The sequence below is a fragment of the Onthophagus taurus genome, chromosome 11 (assembly GCF_036711975.1).
Source record: "Onthophagus taurus isolate NC chromosome 11, IU_Otau_3.0, whole genome shotgun sequence".
In the NCBI taxonomy this organism is placed as follows: domain Eukaryota; kingdom Metazoa; phylum Arthropoda; class Insecta; order Coleoptera; family Scarabaeidae; genus Onthophagus; species Onthophagus taurus.
Window position 1 is genome coordinate 11,065,152 of NC_091976.1, and position 13,378 is coordinate 11,078,529.

Genomic DNA, 13,378 nt, shown 5'->3' on the forward strand with positions numbered 1-13,378 from the left:
TGGGGACATTCCCATCGATACGAAAGAGTGGCACCCCCTCCAACACTAATCCCGTTGGAAACACCCAGATCTTCCCGTTATTATGCCCCTAGAGGATTGGAAAAAGCCCCCCAAAAATCGTTATCGGAAAATAAGACGATAATCAATATTTTAAAAAAAATCGTTGATTTAAACGAAAAAATGTATAGAATTTTAGAGAAAAAATAAAAAAAAGTTAATTTTTATTGTTTTTTATTATATTTACTTACATGTACACTTTAACATTTCTTCTTAGTTTAATTTATTCAAACCTAATTTTAAACATTTTGAAATTAACTTTACATTTTCAATTGCGCAATTACTAAATGAATTATTATGATATATACAACTATTTTGCGATGTTGAAAGTAATGGACAATTTAAATTATCCTGTAAATTAATAATTACAGTTTTTGTCTCTGGTAGTAAATCCCGTAACACCGTTTCCTTTTGCGAACCCTTTACAAATATCACCTCCGCTTCACATGTATGCTCGAGCAGAATTTGTCTAAGTCGATTGTAGGCTACATATCCATCGTCATAGTTTAAATGATGTAAGTTGTTTTGTTTCCAAGCAATCTGTCGTCGTTCGCGTTTATTAAGCTTTTCATGAGCTACGTCGGCTTGAAAAAGGAAACGGGAAATCGAGTAACCATCACTTATAGCTAATTCTTTTACCCGAAACCCCGATAATAGAGTAAAGCCCTGCATATCAATGATTTTTATTGGATTTCGTGATGCCATAATTTTCAAACGATGTGAATGTTTTAGAATTGGAGATATCAATTCCTCTCTTTCTTTAATTCGCTTCAAAAATCTTGCTCTATCTCTGGCTGCTTGTTCCCAGCTAGGAATCTCGATATCAACTAATTCGATTTCATGAACGGTTACACTTCGACAAAACTTGACCTTCCTACTCATTTCCCTCCTTCTCTTAAAATTATTGAATTACATGTATTTAATTTAGATTTTAGCCTTCTTGTTTCTTGTTCGCATGAAGAACAGTGCCAACTACATTCAGGGCTAATTGTAGATATCGCATTCGCTGCAACCTGAAGTTGCTGTTTAGGCAACACTTCTTGTTCACACTTACTAACCCACATAGATATTTCCAACCGTAAACCTGAATTTTGAGCCATACAATTTGCCAAATCTTGTCTTATTTCAATAATTTCCTGCAACTTTTCATCGAGCGCTTCTTTTAATGTTGCTATTTTAGGAATTGAATCCAAATTTTTTACAGTCTCACGACATTCTTCTAAATCTGTAAGATCTCTATGAGCCATTAACGATAATCTTACATATCTCGCATCCAGGTCCTTATTCCATGATTTACAATCTTTTAAATCATTCGTGCAGTTCACGCTTTCATTAGCATCCGTTTTATGGGATATTGCAGTTGCAGAAGGTTTTAAACCTGTTAGCGTTGTTTTGTAAGGTTTTAAAGTTAATGGAAATATTGTCGTTATCGGTGTTTCCGTAGGCTTTAAAGTTATTGAAGTTAATGAATTATTCTTATCGATGTTGACAGGATTTTTTTTCTTTTTTTTTACCGTTTTTAAATTAAGCATTTCACTGGAAAATGGTACTACTTCCAGTTGAATCTGACTGTTGCGGTTTCGAACATTATGAGTAAGCGAACTAGATCCATTTTTAAAGTAAGTTAGATTAAAATGTTCAGCGTGAATGTAGCACCAGTAGCAGCAGATACATAATAAAAATTTAATAATCATTTTTCTAAATAATTTTTTGTACTAAACCTGTTAACGGTCTATACTGTATAATAGTATCATGAATTATGAGACAGAACGCAGAAATATTATCATTAAATGCAACATCGCTCTCCAAATCTAGTTTAATATCAACTGTAGATGAGTTTATACTTTCCAGTTGTTTGGAGCAATCTATAACGAAAAGCGGTATATCATGAAATTGATTAAAATCCAGTAGTTGTTCTCCAATTTTATTTCCCCCATAATAGCTTTTTCTGAAGCTTGTATACATATTGTAGGCGTTTCCATAACGTTTTTGAATCATGGATAAATTCAAATTATCGTATGGATAATGAGAAGAGTTTAGGTGTAATTTAATATTATTCATGTTGGCATGCTGAAAATCGGATGAATCAAAAGTAGCATCGTCTTTTGTTTTAGATTGAAATGCAATTATAACATATCGAGGTCTTTCCAAGCTAGTACTAAATTTTACAGACCAAATATCTTTCTTTGTAGGACGTAGAGAAGGTAATTCAAACAATTCCCATTTTCGGAACGGTAACAATATAGGCATATCCTTATTAAGAGCATTTAATAATTGTAAACGATGTTTATCATTTACAGTTATATGTCGTGTTCTCCAATCGACATTGGTGAGGTATATTTTCATTTCTTTCGTACCATTTTTTAAACTATTTTTATAGCAATTATCATCATTTCGAACTCTTAATAATATTAGCTCCTGTCTAGCATTAATAATGATTTTTTTATAATCTTCAGCAAATTCTAAGATAAAGTTTAAAGGTATGCAAGCAGTGAAATGAGGAGTAATAAACGTTGGTTGTTTATTTTGCGGTTTAGGAATCCATCCTGCTGATTGCAGCGCTTTACTTTCATTATCGCTATAGGAAATGTATCCCTTTATCATTGATGTAATTCCTGGTTTTATGTTTCTATCTATTTCAACACCATTTATCTCGTATCGTATTTCATCGAAGAAATAAAAAAGCATTGTTAACTAGTTGAACATCTCCAGTTCCTCCAACAGCAGGCGTTTCTTCTATTTTCCCCTGAATAAAAATATAACTATCGTGGGGATATGTGTATATATTTTGATGGTTTATTGGTATTCTAATTTCATCACTCGCATTGAATGATTGTATGCGAGGTAGATATGTATGATATTCTTCACTCGATAAACTATCATCAAATATTGCTGCATCGTACACATTTAAAATTTCGGCACTCATTTTTGGGCTTTAATTTTAAATCCAAGCGATTTTAAAAACAATTTATTTTCGTTGGTTAAACGTTGATGTCGTTTGGTGGACAACCCGGCACCAATTATAGTTCCACCATGTTTTATCACGTTTTTATATCCGCAAGATGATGAATTGAATACTAATCCCATTTTCTTTTTCATAAAATTCGCTTCAATTCAAGTCTAACAACTATTTCCTCACCGCGAAAATTCACAGGTTTACCGTTTTGATCGATAATAGACAAGGTTATGTTGCTGATCGTTCTACGACTGCTTATAGGTAAATAAACAATGTTTTTTGGTTCTATATCTATAGCATAACCTGGAGCAACTTGAGGTGAAAATTCGAACAAGGAGTGCGATCTCTCGTTATCGTAAAAAGCACTCGTTATGATATTGCACTCGAGGCGTATACTTGATACTCTGATTATTTGTATTGGTTGATCAGACTCGCTCATTACTCCCGGTTTTATTATTTTACTGCTAAAGCCCAACATTGATCCAATGCTATCTGATTTAGTAAAATCTATTTCCGTTTTAGAAATAATTACACACTTCAACGTATTATGGTTCGGTTTAATGCTAATAAAAGGATCTTCATCCGTATCCTGTTTATTAGTCTTTTTAAGTAATTGTTCTCGCACGTAATCATTTATGTTTTTTATTTCATATGAACCTGTAGGTATTTCGATAAATTCTCCTTTACCTCCATAGTATATTTTATTACATCCCGCCTCGATATTTGGAATACTATTGTACGTAAATAGACCTATCAAGCCTAGTAGTATAAAAATGAGAGTTCTGGAGCGGAAGTTAATCCCCCAATCCCCCTGTGACGTCTGCGCATGCGCGCGCAGGAAGTGACGTCACAGCGCGGAAATTCAAAATTCAAAATGCACGTGGCGTCATCTGGTGGTGTGTAGTGAAACTAAAAGCATGTCATGTTGGTTGCCTGGCTCGTGGGGCACCACCTAACGGTGGGTGGTGGAACTAACGCTATGTTGGTTGCCTACTTCATGGCGTCCCATAGAACCCCACCTAACGGTGGATGGTGGAAGTAGCGTCATGGGGCGGTGGAAGTAGCGTCATGGGGCGGTGGAAGTAGCGTCATGGGGCGGTGGAACTCGCATGGTGGATAGACGACGCGCGCCCACCTAGCGGTGGCCTGATGGGCGATAAATGGCGCGCGTAAATTTAAAAAATGCATGTGACGTTAAAGAATTAAGATACAATTATTTTGGTAGTATTAAAATACATGTAGCTTTAAAATTTATGGGCGTTCTAAATCAAAATCCCATAAGGTTTAACATCCAAAAGTACTTTTTATCCCCACCACTACCTCCTTCTGACCACGCACACTTTTTAAATTCATCTGATGAGCGATAGATGGTTTGCGTATAGTTATAGGCGTTCTGGACCAAAATCCCATAAGATTTAACATAGGGGGGTCCGAAATCACATTTTATCCCCACCTCTCCTTCTGGCCACGCCCACATTTTAAATTCAACCAATCAGCGCAGCATTCTCCCGTCGATACATGTGAACGCAAAACGTTAATTACATACAATTTAGACACCTCTAATTCAGATATGTTTTTCTTAAAAAAATTAATTTAGATATGTTCTTCAATAAATTTTATTAAGGTTTTTTTTACAAAATCGATAAAAAAATTTTATTAACATTTTTACTTTATAAGGTTTTTTTACATTTATTTACTTTCTATGTTTTTTACATTTATTTACTTTCTATAATGTTTTTTACATTTATTTACTTTCTAAGGTTATTTCACATTTATTTACCTTCTAACGTTTTTTACATTCATTTATTTTCTAACGTTTTTACAAAGTCGATGAGATGAGCTGGATTTCCTTTTCCAACATCTTTTACTCCTTTGAATATTAAGCTCATGCCAACTAGCTCAGTAATTTCACCATCCGTAATCACCTCCGCGATGCGTTTAGGTAGAAATACGGAGAATCCATCCTCCAAGTCTACGACAACTGATGGCCATGCGCATGATGTAATCCGCTTCGCAGACTTAATCACATACATTTTATTTACCTCTAATTCGGATATGTTCTTCTTCGGGGAAAATTGATACTGACCTAATTGACTTAACCGCGACATACTAATAGATTTTATAACGTGAGCGACTGATGTGAGTAGTAAGAGAAGGTAGTAACTGAGTTCCATATGAAAATTTTAACCGTTTATATACCATCGAGAAAAACCTTGAAAACTTTTAGAATGTGAGTTGCGCGGAGATCAACAACTTAAACGTTTATACGCAATTAAACAAGTATAAAATTTAATAATCGGTAAAATTAACAACTATAGTAGTTGCATTACGATACACATGCCAGTAGTTATAATTGTAATAACAATCGTTAATATATTCAAAATCGGTTAAATTAATATCACCATCAATAATTAATTTAGCTGATTCGCTATCGGGAAAGTATCCATTATCTTTTAAGAAATCTTTAAATTTTTTATGATTTTCAAAGTCATCATCACTACCAACATACAGAATATCACCCTTTCGATAAACTCTCCATATATTATTGTCAAATTTACAAAACTGTACAAATTGCGAGTCGTTCATTTTATCACCGTCCAAGTCTTCTATTCCTAGAAGTACGAAATCGAGCTGGACAATTTCCTCTGGGAAATTTGTGTTTAAGCACTGCTTCAAATGAAGACGGAAGTCGGACCAAGACATTATGATGTGAACACTTCAATTTTTAATAGTCAACTGAAGTAAATATGATTTACATTTACAATTAAATAATAAACTGAGCCACAAAAGATTTAAAACACATTTTAGTGGTTTTACCAGGTTATTTACATATTTTAAAGTTAGCGTTAACGTAATATAAAATAAAGTTGTTATTTAATATAAATAATATATTATGTATTTTATTTTCTTGAATTTACATCACACTTCAATTTATGTAGTCGTTTATGTACGTTAGCGCTATATTATTAACCATAAACCATTATAATTTACGTTTTAATTTGATTTTCGTGACTCTACGTCACACATTGATTTATGTATATACATTAAATAGAAATTTAAAATGTATTTTTGTTACAAAGTTATTAGCATATTTTAAAGTTGTTTATGTAAGTTTGCGTTTTAATTTGATCCTCCTGAATCTTCGTCACACATTGATTTTTTACGTTTTAACATAAGTATATATAACTGAGTAAATATGTATTTCAACGTTTAGTTACATTACAATGGCTTTATTCAATCCATCTTCCTTGGCGGATTTAGCTATTGATAAAATTAATTTAAATATAAAAATCTCTGTAGATATACTAAAATTATATCGAGTAATACCATGGGATTTAGTTTTAAAGTTATGGGACACGTGGTTTGATATGAATTGGTGGGAATTGGGCGGACATGAAGAGTGTGTTGATAACGAAAATCTATTGTGCATTGAATTGGAAACATTTAAGTTTAGGTTACCTCACAGAATTCACTGTGTCCTATTCAGGGATCCAGTATTGTACAGGTAAATTAAAAAACATTAAATAAAGTGTGATGTAATTTTTATAAAACCTTAGGGATGATTTATTCTTCCAATCGTTTGGTTATACAGGTGGGGTATTGTGTGTATGGGTTACGTACATCGAAACAGAACGTGGTCGTGTATGTGAAGAGTGTTTCGAGGATTATAATGATCTTGTTATACGGGAACGACGCTTTTTTGAAAATACAGAATTTAAAGAAATGGAAAAAGATGTAAGACTACATCATACAAGAATTGTTAAATCTGAATTTATAGATTTAATAGAACGGGTTGATATGTGGTGCTCGTTTTGTATGAATCATCCACATTTTACATTTTTGTTAAAAAGATATTGTTCAGAAGAACTGCATGAGATATTAATTGAATCACCTATATTTTAAATTTAAGTTAGCTTATAGGAAAAAAACATATATATTAAACAATAAAATAATAATAATATAAAATATATTTATAATTAATATTTAATTTATAAAATATTTACTTATTACTACTTAACTAAAAAATAATACTTATAACTTAATACTAATAAAATATATCTATTGAGGTGTAACTAAAAAATAATTTAATTATGATTAACATTCGGAGCTATGTATAAATAACTTACAGGCGGCAGTAAAATGGCTCGCAAAGCCGATTTCACGGATAATTTTTAAGTGACCGCCGGGGATCGGTCCACAATAGAGGACATCACCCCCCTCATGAATGGTGATGTCCTCTAAATCCGCAGCCGTCGTTATGAATACGCAGGGCTGTAATTTGAAAGGATACTGTATTATTACAATTCGGAAAGAATAATAATAAATAAAATATTACTTACATTATTAGATGCCCACGAACAAATTGTTGCTATTATTTCAATAACGTCGAGCGGTATTGGCAATAGCGATGCCATTTTTAAAATAAAAGTGCATTTTTATCCTCTTTATATAGTATGGGATACCGTTTATGTAAACAGTTTTTTTAATTAATATCGATTGTAAGAAGAGTGGGAGTTTTCCGTATATAACAGAAACGGAAAATATTAAACAATAAAATAATAGAAAAATACATATTTAATAAATTAAAATTACAATAAATTTAGACGTAAATTAGACGTTTATTGAGGGGTAACTAAAAAAATAATTTAATTGTGATATGTGTAATATTCAGAACTATATGATATCCAACTGCATTTTTTCCTCTTTATATATTATGGGATACTGTTTATGTAAGCATGCTTTTAATTTTTATTTATTGCAAGACGTGTAGAAGTTTTCCTTATGGTAATATATGGGATACGATTTATTTACAACAGCATAAACACAACAATTTTATTTACAAAATGAACCTTTATTTACAACAACATAAACACAACAATTTTATTTACAAAATAACAATGTAAAATTTAAACAATATTATCTCTAAAAATCCAGCTATTATGCGATGAATCGAATCCTAACCATTTGACGTACACTTCATTCTTTCTCCTCTTCAACACTTTTTCAACAAGATATACATCAGGTTGTTTGGATTTTTGGAGTTCAAATTCATAAAAAGCTCCTTTAATAGGTTGACCATTCATATCCTCTAATAAATAAGAAATTGGATTCGTAATTTGTCTTTTAACTATTTTAAATAGCTCGGTGGTCCAGTTGGGTAAATATCCTTTATCGAAAACGTGTTTATGCTTGCTAATGCGAACTACATCTCCAACTTTAAAGTTTCCCTTACCAGCAATTTTAATATGATTGTACACCGTATTGAGAAGTTTATTTTCTACAGATTTTGAATTTATTTGAGATGGTTTCATTTTTGTGGTCGAATGCTTTGAATTGTTATATTGAGTTGTGATAGTATCTAATAAGTGTAACCATTTATGATTTCCGTAAAGACTAAACATTTTATACAACTTTTGTTTTACCGTTCTAATTACGCGTTCAGCCATTGAAGCCTTCATTACACTATAGGTTGAATAATGATTAATTTTAAATTCCATCATCAACTTTTTGAAGTGAGTATTGTAAAATTCTTTTCCTGGATCTGTTTTTAGATTTTTAGGTAGACGACCTTCAGAGAGAACTGAACGTAATGCGTGTGTTACATCCGTTGAAGATTTATTTTTTAACGGACGCATCCAGAGATACTTCGAAAAACAATCGATAACCACTAATATGTACTTATGTCCGACATTGAATTTACTAAATTCAATCATTTCAATAAGATCAGCTTGCCATAAATCATCAATCCCCTTCAATATAGTTCTTCGTCTGGAAAATAAACGTCTAGCAGGCCGATGAAGTTCTTCAACTATAGTTTGTTTCGCTTTCGATACCTGCATTCTTACGCTTATGGATTAGGTATAACTTTTTTCTCTAATGCGTCGGGAATTTATACTGTTTTCTATATCATGCATACGATTTGCAACATCCTGTATTCCATTCTGTAGATTGGTTGTGAGTATATCAATTGTATTTAAATTAGAAATGAATGAACTTTTTAGAGCTGAAGTTTGCTGTTCGTTTAATAGGATTCCCGCGTTAATTTTTGTAATGTCTTCTTTAAGTTTTTGCTCGATTCTTTTGTAAGATCCTTGTAGAGACGATATATCCGATTGATTTAATCTAACTTCCGCTATTATGACGTTAATTTCGTTTAAGATTGTAGCTTTCAATTTTTCACAAATTTCGTCTACGTAAATTTTTATCGCACAATCGTTTTCATCCGTCGGTTGTTGAACGTTAGATAGTTTACGTCCCTGAATATCATAATCACCATCTATGGTTAAAGGTATTCCAATACTTCGTTGAAATGTGGTTATATTCTCATCACTCAATGGTCTATTCCGTGAAGAACGAAATGTGGGACCAAACTTATCAATGCTCGCACCACTAACGCTTGACCCACTGTTCATTAGTACACATAAATTGCTATTTTTTATTATGATATAACACCGCTCTTTTTCAGTTCTTCTATAATGGATGTAATTTCATTGATATGGGAATTATTTCCTGCCGCATGTGATGCGTACAATAATCTCAATCGATCTACTAACTCATTAACATCATCCCAGTATTTATACTCAACGATTTTAGAGTTCACTTCAAGATGTCTTCCGGATATTAATCCACCTCCTGATTTATGAGATGTAAATAAAGGTTTAATAATTTTAGTATACTTGTACGATTTATTCCCAACTATTTGACCCGTAAAATTCCGCTTATGTGCACCCGCATACTCTAGAATAGATTTGTAGCGTTGTAGATCTTCTTCAGTATAATTTGTAGGTCGTTTTAACTGTATAAGTTCATATAAACACGGAGTGTTTTGAATACGTTTTTCCCCTCCAAGGATAATATGGGAAGGTTTAAATTGAACAGTCTTCGATCCAATCATCCAATCGTTTTCATCAGGATCATAACGTATACCCATTCTCTCATCAATTTCCCCTCTTTTACCAAACGTATAATATAAATCCCGAATTTGTAACGGTAGATTTTCTATAGGTAAATCCTCCACCTTCAATTTTTGTTTTACATCCGGCGTTTTATGTTCATCATCGCTTTCAGGAAATGTTAATTTTTTCCTAAATCCTGGAGTTTTAAAATCAGTTTCATCAAATTTTTTTTTACACCCACAGCAGTATCATCAGAATGCGGATAATGGTGGTGATAATGTACAGAAGAAGAGGAAGATTTCGCGTCACTTAATTTATTAGTTATATCTTTCAATGAATCGCTTAAAGGCTGATGGAGTTTAGCGATAAGACGATCATCGTTTTCTCGACCGAGTTTAAGCGCCAAATATTTTTTCTTAATAGTATTTGTTATGTTAATTATAGCTTTATCTCTTTCACGAATGGAACGCTTAGCCATTTCATCACCATGTGACATGTTTACTTTCGCAAATACTAGATAACAATGTAATGATTTAGTCTGGGTAAATAAATTTATCCATTCCTATACGATACCTTCCATCTTTTAATTCAAAATCTTTCATAATAATCAGAGGGTTATATTTATCATGATTCCAACACCGCTTACAAGCTTCCTTGAAAACATCAAACTTCATATCAGTGTTAACGTGTTCATCATACACATGTTTTAAATTAACCTCATCCTGTTTGAATAGAATTAGGACCTTTGCATTATCTCGAATTAGGTGTTTAGGTATTCGTGTATAGATTTGCGTGAGGTAGAACGAATCAATATTTTTATGTCGCCCCATACAGAAAAATGATCGAATCTTATCCTGTTTATCACATGCTACATCATCAAATATGAAAATTGAGTTTTGTTTAGCTTTAGATGGATCTATAACCGCATCATTATCCGTAAATCGATAAAATCCTAGTTCAGGTAATTGTTTCATAATCATCTCTAAAAATTTACATTTCGGTTGATGTAAGGATTTTGAGTATAGATAAATATTTTCAAAAGTTAAACCATTTTTATCGAAAATGAGATTTAACATCAAATTGGTTTTCCCACATCCACTCGGCCCGCACACTATTGCTCGTATACTGTTCGGTATGAGGTCACCATGTCTACGTGTTGTTATCATCTTCGTCGTCATCATCAACCGATCGAGATCGGTTAATGACATTGTGAGAGATGGATGTTGCACTACACGCATTATGATAGTAAAATGAGTTTTAATCTTCATGTACAGATGCTATATAATAGATGTGAAAACGTGAACTATACTTAGTTGAGTATGCCGTTCATTCGAGATAGTACATCTACGACAGTGGGAGGAAGCGGAATACTTAACACACTTATCAATAAACTACCTGTTGAGTTACACGTTCCAGGCTATCAATTTTGCGGACCCGGAACAAAATTAAAGAAGCGTTTGGCTAGAGGTGATAAAGGAATAAATCCATTAGATCGGGCTTGTAGAGAACACGATATAGCGTACTCAGAAAATACATCTTTAAAACAACGTCACGAGGCTGATAGACGTTTGGAGGATAACGCTTGGGAAAGAGTGAAAGCGAAAGATTCGACAATTGGGGAAAAAACTTCAGCTTGGTTAGTTACAAACGCTATGAAAGTTAAACGGAAATTAGGGATGGGTCATGAGGGACAAAAAAGAATTAAAAAAGGTGGTAAATTAAAAGATAAAAAAAAATAAATCGATAGCATTTAAAAGCGTGTTGGTAAAGCAAATCGCTAAAGATTTACCTAAAACAACAGATAATTTACGAGAAGCGGCTCGACTAGCTTTGAAACACGCACGTATAGCCGTTAAATCTGTGGGTGGAAAGAGAAAAGTTAAAATTCCACGTACAATCTCATTACCTATTATAAGAGGAGGTATACTACCGATACTACCAGCTATATTCGCCGGTCTTTCAGCTCTCGGAGCGTTATCGGGCAGCGCGGCCGGCGTGTATCGTGCAGTAAAGAGCGGTCAAGAAGCTAAAGAAAAATTACAAGAAGCTGAACGTCATAATAAGGCGATGGAATCTATCGCGGTTAGTAAAACCGGAAGCGGACTTTATATTAAAAAGTATAAAAAAGGATTGGGTTTATATTTAAGTAAAAAGCAACAAAAAAACTTTTAACTAGGCTACCTAATAGACCTCTTACAAATCTCGATATAATAAAATACGCTAAAACACTCAAAATTCCAAATTTCCGTGGAGTGTATATGCGAAACGAACTTCCCATAGCAGGTCCTAAACATTATGAATCAGCTGTTGTAAACTTAGATAATCAACGAGGTAGCGGAACCCATTGGGTAGCCTATAAAAAATTTGGTAATAGAGTATTATATTTCGATAGTTACGGAGATCTAAAACCACCTAAGGAACTTTTAAAATACTTTAAAAATTGTCAAATTGAGTATAACCATGATGATTTTCAAAAGGATAACTCGTATAACTGCGGTCACTTATGTATAAATTTCCTACTAAAGACAAGAAATAGCTCATTTGAGTGAAAATGTCTCAGACGTTCACACTGGTTAGTACAAAGAGCGAAATTTCTGAAGACTATTATCCGCCTATAGAATTAGATCCTAACTCAAGTTACTCACTGGGTCTTATTGGATTCTATACGTATAACAGTATACCAAACATTGAACGAGGAGTTAATGATAAATTTTACTTTACCGAAAAATTTGCTATAAACAAAGGGCGACAATCGGTTATATCGACGGGATCGGTAATGTAGGAAGAAATCAAAATTCCTACTGGCGCATATGAAATAACGGACATTGAACTTTTTTTACAAAAACAGATTTTACACCGCATCGGATTGAATACGGTTGATGATCCTCAAAAATTTTTTTCACTCAAGGCTAACAATAACACCTTACAGTGTGAAATAAAAAGCGATTATTTTGAGATAGATTTCACCCAACCAAATACTATAGCTTCTATATTGGGTTTTTCCAATCGTAAACAAAAACATAAATCAGATCTTCCGGTAAATATAATACGTGTAACATCCGTTCGAGTAGAATGTAATATAATTTCTGGCTCGTATTACAATAATAAATTATCGCACACCTTATATGAATTCGCTCCAACCGTAGATCCAGGTTTCAGTATAAATATAGAACCAAGGAACCCCATTTATTTACCAGTCGACACCGATCGTCCGATAACAAACATTACACTCAAATTACTCGATCAGCGTGGTAAATTGGTTAACTTTCGTGGAGAAGAAATAGTTATTAGATTAGAACTAAAACGAACTTCATAATGGGACTGTTGTTCCGATTAAAAGCCCATCCTCAATCATCATCTATAAAAAGAAAACATTATAACTCAGCTGGAAAGAGAACGTATAGATCAGTTAACAGAAAGACTTCATTGCGAGCGGACAACAGACGTTTCCTCAAGCAATTAGGTTATC

General features: G+C 33.1%; 1 protein-coding gene across 1 annotated transcript; it reads right to left on the reverse strand.

The window, feature by feature from the left end:
* Positions 1 to 1,755: 1,755 nt before the first annotated feature.
* On the reverse strand, positions 1,756 to 2,745 carry LOC139432089 (uncharacterized). Its single transcript, XM_071200428.1, has one exon. The coding sequence runs from the start codon at positions 2,743 to 2,745 to the stop codon at positions 1,756 to 1,758; it is 990 nt and encodes a 329-aa protein (XP_071056529.1).
* Positions 2,746 to 13,378: the final 10,633 nt, after the last annotated feature.